This window comes from Lupinus angustifolius, unplaced genomic scaffold (assembly GCF_001865875.1).
Source record: "Lupinus angustifolius cultivar Tanjil unplaced genomic scaffold, LupAngTanjil_v1.0 Scaffold_29_48, whole genome shotgun sequence".
Taxonomy (NCBI): Eukaryota; Viridiplantae; Streptophyta; class Magnoliopsida; order Fabales; family Fabaceae; genus Lupinus; species Lupinus angustifolius.
The window spans coordinates 669-8,049 of record NW_017720593.1 but is presented as its reverse complement, the minus strand read 5'-3'; the positions used below and the strand labels follow the sequence as shown (position 1 = coordinate 8,049).

Below are 7,381 nucleotides of genomic sequence, written 5' to 3'. Positions count from 1 at the left end.
AGAAAGTTTTTTAACTTTCATCATCATGAATAGTGGATCTATTTACTCTAAGATTAAGATTCTAAAACTTACTCCTCGTCCTAGCCATAAATTTTAGGGAAATTCAATTGTTTCAATTGGTGAGTAGATCTAAACCATTAGATTTCCCTAAAATTAATGAAAAATATGTAGAATAAATTTAAAAAACTCACTTTTAAATAAGTAGATATCTCCTCTTATATGAAATGATAGATGTTAGAACTCACGTATTCTTTACATGATCGATTGGTATGTTAACAAAATCCTCTCTCTTTCATATCCTGTCTCTCTCATTAATTACTTAACTTTTCTCTTCAAATATTATTTATTTTCTTCCTCATATAGCAAAATATAATAAATAATTTAAAAACAAAATAATATATAATATTAACATGAAGTTGTGTGAGCATAATAAAATCTAAAATTTTGATTCAAAATATTGATACATAATATTAACATGATTCTTCATGAAAGTAACTTGACTAGTATGCACAAACATCTTTATATTATAACAAACATATGTATGTAAATATTATATTTGTAATTAAAATATTGGGATAATATATTGTTTTTTTATTTTACAAATATACTTTTTTCATGCCCAAACAAATTTTTTACTAGTACTAAACAGTTCTAACCACTATTTTCCAAATTTGACTTATTTGATTGCATTTTGATTTTGAGTAGATTAATTGAGCAAAAGATACATGTTAAATTGAACTAGTGTAGGATTTGGTTAGCTAGATATCTGGTTGAACTTTAGCTATATTTGATAAAACTAGCTTATGAGCTTGGAGGTTGTAGGTGTGAGCTTGTAATTTATAGGTGTGAGTTTGTAGTTGTGAAAGTAGCTTATTAAACTATAGTTGTTCGATAAAACAAACTATGTAACAAGTTGAAAATTTAAAAATAAATAAATATATTTATTAATTGAAGTAATTAAAATGAAAATAGAGTTATTTATTAATTGAAGTAATTAAACATACAAATAATTTAAAATAATTATTTATTTTTATATTTTATTATAATTGGATATGTAATATATATTTTTATTTGTTTGTTTTGTTTTAATATATATTTTTCAATATTTTCTTTCAAAAATGAAATTAAGTTACATAAGTTTATAATAATGTATATCATATATGAACTTATAATCAATGGAAAGTCACACAAAATAAAAGGATTAATTGTTTTTTCTCTATGAAAGAAATGTAAATGGAAAATTTATATGACGGGTGTAATTTCACTTCAAAATTACAATTTTGGTGTAACTTGTAAAATAATTTTAGTAAAGTTGTGGCTAGCAGCCACAATTCCAATTACTTTTTGTCATTTTTTATGAAATTGTGTACTACAAATACGATTTCACTATATATATATATATATAATTAATTATTTTTCCATTAGGAGTCGTTTATATTCCAAATTCCTTGAAGTCGTGTAGTTGGAAAATGACTTCCATGCATTTTAATTTTTTAAATAAACATTTTCTGTTTAATATTACCATAAGAGTTTAAGTCATTTTTAAATATTTTCTTTAAATTGAGTTAGTAGTGAAATGGGGTACTCTTATTTAAAAAATTATCGGATAAATTAATAAGATTTGTATATTTGAAGCAGCCATTTTATGTATAGGTAATAAATGAAATTGGATAAATTTGGATTAAGATCATAAATACGATCGTAAGTAGTTTTGATTTAAATTGCGAAATTAGTATGATCGAACCAGATCACAGAATATGGTTCGGTTTAATTTTGTAATTTAATTTGGTTTTTTAAGGAACTATTTAAGTTTGATTCGTTTAATGGTGATGGAAATTTAGAAATCGTTAAGATGAAACCATATATTAAAAAAATCGCAAAACTGAATCGAATATATGGTTCGTTTTCAATGGTTTTTAATTTTCCAACACCATGAACCGATTAAATTTAAATAGTTCATTAAAATCTAAATTAAACCGAAAAATTGAATTGAACCACATTTTATGATTTGATTTAGTCCCACCAGTTTCGTGATTTAAACTAGAATTATTTACATTCCTATTTAAGATCAAAATCTATCTAATTCCATTTATTACTTATACATAGAATCGTTAATTTATCTTTTAAAAAGTGTTACTAAATAAAATTTTGTTTTTAAATAAGAGAGTATCCCGTTTCACTACATACTACTATAAAATATAAAATTTAATTAAAAATTAAAATAAATGGAAGTCATTTGCTAACTAACTACTTCAAGGATTTTTTTTGGTACAACTACTTCAAGGAATTTGCTCCTAATGGAAAAATAATTAAAAACATATATATAGTGAAATTGTGTACGATTTCTTAAAAAATGACAAAATAATTGGAATCATGACCGGCCATGACTTTACTAAAATTACACATGTTCTGTAATATTTTAAAAAGTTGCATAAAATCGTAACTTTGAAGTCTAATTACACATGTCATGTAAATTTTCCTATAAATGGATGAAATGTAAGAGTGACATATAAGGTTAATAAGGTTTTTTTAATTGAGGGAATGTAATATAATTTGTTAAAATAATGAAGGACAAAATTGAAAAGTGAATTATTGAAAGCTATTTTTACTACCTAGTCACTACTTAAGGTACCTTTCTAAAAAGTAGTTTTCAAACGCTATAACTTCATTTTTTTAAAAGCTACAAGCTCATTTTTTTAAAGCTACAAACTCATTTTTTTAAAATCAAACTACCTTCAATTTTTGTTTATCGAACATCTTTAATAACTTTTGAGTGACTCAAAAACTATAGGCTATATGAAAAGCTACTTTATAGGTTTGTCAAAGAGCGCATTGATACATATTAATAATTACGTGTTTGATAGTGTTGAAATTTTAAGGATGTTTCTCGTTTAACATATTTAATAACAAAGAATATGGATGAAGAAATTGTTGGAAGAAAAGAGAGAAAGAAATTAATCGATTAAGGTGTTGAGTAATCAATTATTGAGTGAGATGTGTAAAGAGAGAGAAAATTGAATAATACTTTGCACACTTTTCATTTCAGGCACAATGCCTTTTATAACATAAATAACACTATGTTTAATCGATTATACAAATTATTAGTCGATTAATAAAACTAGTTATATGAATTACACTATTATCAACACTCTCCCTTAATTCATACTAGCTAGACTAATGACTCCAATCTTGTGTCTAAGTTCTTCAAATCTTCCATTCTTCAATGGTTTGGTAAGCACATCAGCCAATTGGTTTTCTGAAGTGCATAATTCCAACTTTATCTTCCCTCTGGTTACTTGATCTCTAATGTAGTGAAATCTAATATCTATGTATTTCCTTCTTCCATGAGCCACGAATTCATTGCCAATTTGATAGTAGATTTGTTGTCCATCATCAACTGCATCTTTTCTTCTATTTTCATTCTAAGTTCTTTCATCAAACCATCCAACCACACAACTTGGCATGTACTCATGTTGGTTGTAATATACTCAGCTTCACAAGAGGATAACGCAACTACATCCTGCTTCTTGGAACACCAGCTCACATGAACATTGCCAGTTGTGCTTTTTCTATCTGACTTGTCACTACACTAGTCTGTATCAGAGAAGCCACTTAACTTTCCATTATAAATTACGTTTGAGTTTGTTGGATACATGATGCCATAGCCAATAGTTCCTCTCAAGTATCTTAGGAGTCTCTTCACTGCACATAGATGACTTTGTTTAGGGGATTCCATGAATATGCTCACCAATCCAACTCCATATGCAATACCAGGCCTTGAGTTACACACATACCTGAATGAACCTATCATTTGCCTATACTTAGTCTTTTCAACTTCTTGATATGTTCCTCCTTGGCACAACCCAACTCCTGCTTCAATAGGGGTTACAACTGTAATGCAATTCATCATTTGGAACTTATCCAATATATTAGTAGTGTACTTGCTTTGGTGCATGAAAATTCCCTGTTTGGTTCTCTTGAATTCTATGCCTAGGAAGTATGATAATTCTCCTAGATCTGTCATTTCGAATTCAGTCTACAACTCATGCTTGAATGCTTGGATATTTTTGAGTTCTCCACCAGTTATGATAATGTCATCAACATAGAGGCATAATATGATGAGGTCTGTTGTGTGCTTTCCCTTCACATACACACCATGCTCATTTGTGCACTTTGTGAATCCTAGTTGCAGCAGGAATGCATCTATTCTCCTATTCTAAGCTCTTGGAGTTTGTTTGAGCCCATAGAGAGTTTTATGTAACTTGTACACCAAGTCTTCTTTACCTTCTTCTTCAAAACCCGGTGATTGTGTCAGAAACACTTCCTTGTCTAAAGGTCCATTCTGTGAATAAGGTCTTTGCTTCTGACCTTGGCACGGTTTTGATGAAGACACCAACATCACCAAAAAGAAGAAAAGGAAGAATACTTATGAAGACAAAGCTTCAAGACAAATTAGTCTAAGTCTATCCTATACTCTCAAATATACAATAGTAGTAATGCTCAAGTTATTTTTTTAAGAAAATTGAAACACTTCACGTATAAACAAAACAATTTTCAAAAATAGTGTGTAACATGTTACTGTATCTAAGTAGCAATATCTAAGTAACAGGTTACATAAGTGAGAAAACTAGTTACCCAACAAAAATTGTGTAGGGTAATCGATTACTGTATGTGAGTAACAGATTACCCAGTTTTAGCAAAGTTGAGTAATCGATTACTCTAATTAAATTTTAAATTCCCAATTGGACACAGAGTGTGGGTAATTGATTACTCAAGGTTTTAATCGATTACTAAGAGTTGTTGCATCAGTTTTCAGATTTCAAAATGAATGGTTTTCATCCCAAACGAAATGGTTTCATTCCAATCAATTCTTATCCTTTCAAAGAGGTGTTATCGCTGGTTGGAAAGCCTATTTAAAGGCATTAAAACTCAAAATCAAATCATAACTCTTACACAATCTTCTTACAAACTTTCAAACACAATTTTGAAAATTCTCTGAAATATTTTTTGCACTTTTTGCAACTTTTTCTTAAATTTTCAAAGTGAATTTTCTGAGTTGCTTGAAGTAAAGTGTTTCAAAGTTTTACAAACTTATAAGAGCATTATTACTTAGTATACAACGAGTTATCGAATTGCAAGTGATATTACATTCCAAACTTGTAAAAGCAATCATGTCATTGTTGTAAATTCTTCATTGACATTGCAAAATTCTTTCTTTCACAAGGGTGTGATAAGAAAGGGGATAAAGTCACTTGAAAAGAGTGTTTTCCAAGAGTGACATAAGTATTAGTGAGTGTGTAAGATACATAGAGGTCTCGGGGTGAGATATTGTAATTACAACTCATAATATTTAGTGAAGAAATCTCTTGTGTTGCAAGAGTACTGGATGTAGCCTTCGGTGGACAAGAAGGTGAACTAGTATAAAATCTCGGTGTACTCTCTTCTCCTTTATCTCTTGATTTTTACTTGTTAATTTTCTGCATAATTTTTTCCGTTGCACTTAACTCTTGATTTTACAGAAAAAGTGGCCATACTTTTAATTCAACTAATTCACCCCCTCTTAATTGCAATCTTAGTCTTACACATTCAAGAAAGTAGACTTTACATCCATCTAATGAATTTCCCAACCTTTGTAGCTGGAAAGAGCAATCAAAAGTCTCATTGTTTCCATTCTAGAAATTGGGGCAAACACCTCATCATAGTCTAGACCTTGTTTCTGTAAGAATCCTTTAGCAACTACTATGGCTTTGTAATTAGAGACATCACCCTTTGGATTTAGTTTGGTCTTAAATACCCATTTCACTTTTATGGCTTTCTTTCTAAGTGGTAAATTTGTTAAGGTCCATGATTTGTTTTTCTCAATGGACCTTAACTCCTCCTTCATAGCTTCAACCTAGTGTGTTTGTTCTCAATGGACCTTAAATACCCATTTTTGCAAGTAATGCCATGTGTACAAGGTCACCATCTGTTGTGATTGTAGAGTCAGAAAAAACTTCATAGTCTCTCAGCCTAGATGATGGTTGTCTTACCCTTTGAGATTGTATCGTGTTTCTTGTAGGTTGAGCTTTAATTTCAAGATTTTCAACACTGTCATCAATCGTTTTCTCATCTTCATCAAGTTGCAGCCTTGTTTCAAGACCATAGTCTTTTTCATTTTGGCTCCATTACCACCTCTGACCTTCATCAATTCTCAGATATTTGCATATCATGAACTTATAATTCACTAGATCAAAAACTCTGTATGAACCAGTTGTGTAATATCCCAAGAATATCAACTTCTCACCTCTATCATCAAGCTTTCTCCTTCTTACTTCAAGTACATGTCCATAACATATGGAGCCAAAGATCATGAGATGACTCACACTTGGTCTAAGGCCTAACCAAGCTTCTCCAGGAGTCTTATAGCCTAGTCTTTTAGAAGGACTTCTATTGATGATATATGTTGCAGTTGATATTGCTTCTGCCCAAAAATTCTTTGGTAGACCCTGGATTTTCAACATGCTTCTAGCCATATTGAGTATGGTTTTATTCTCCATTTCAACAGTGCCATTGTGTCGAGGTGTATAAGGGGCTATCACTTCATGTTGAATTCCTTCTTTGGTGCAGAATTCATCAAACTCATCAGACATATATTCACCTCTATCATCTGACCTCAACTTATTCAGTTTCAACTCACTACTCCTTTCAACTTGAGATTTGAATCTTTGAAACTTTTCAAACACTTCACATTTCCTTTTCAAGAGATAGATCCATACCTTTCTGTAGTCATCAATAAAGGTCAGGAAATATTTATTTCCTCCAATAGATTCCACCTCAAAGGGGCCACATACATCACTATAGACTAACACAAGAGGTTTCATTGTTCTTGAAGGAACATTAGAGACAGATGAACTTCTTGCTTATTTGCTCACTACACATTCATCACATAGTGACTTTGGTACTCTTTTGCTTGGTAATCCGGTCACAAAACCATTCTTGCTTAGTAATTATAAACTTTTAAAATTCAGATGTTCATACCTTTGGTGCCATAGACAATAATTTTGATCTGCTATTGTCTTGAGGCACTTATGCTCACCAATATGTATCTGGATCCTAAATGTTCTATTTGATGAGAGTGGTGCCTTCAAAATTTTATGCTTGGCTCCATCAAACACATTCATAACTCCATTCTTCATCCTCATAGTGTATCCTTTCTCTAGTAGTTGTCCAAGACTCAGTAGATTATTCTTTATCTTGAGGACATAGAGCATATTGGATATGTAGGATCTCCTGCCATCTCTCCTTTGAATCATGATTTTGCCTGTAACACCGCAAATTTTACGATTTTGAATTATAAGATTTTATTAATATTGTTATTAATTATATTTTCAAAAATGAATTT

At 30.4% G+C, this 7,381-nt stretch overlaps 1 protein-coding gene across 1 annotated transcript; it reads right to left on the bottom strand.

Annotated features, from left to right (window-relative positions):
* Positions 1 to 3,325: 3,325 nt before the first annotated feature.
* Positions 3,326 to 4,024, bottom strand: LOC109338575 (uncharacterized mitochondrial protein AtMg00810-like). Its single transcript, XM_019575847.1, has 2 exons — positions 3,635 to 4,024; positions 3,326 to 3,589 (listed from the first exon to the last, which is right to left on the bottom strand). Exons 1-2 carry the CDS (start codon positions 4,022 to 4,024, stop codon positions 3,326 to 3,328), a joined length of 654 nt encoding a protein of 217 aa, XP_019431392.1.
* Between the last annotated feature and the right edge of the window lie 3,357 nt (positions 4,025 to 7,381).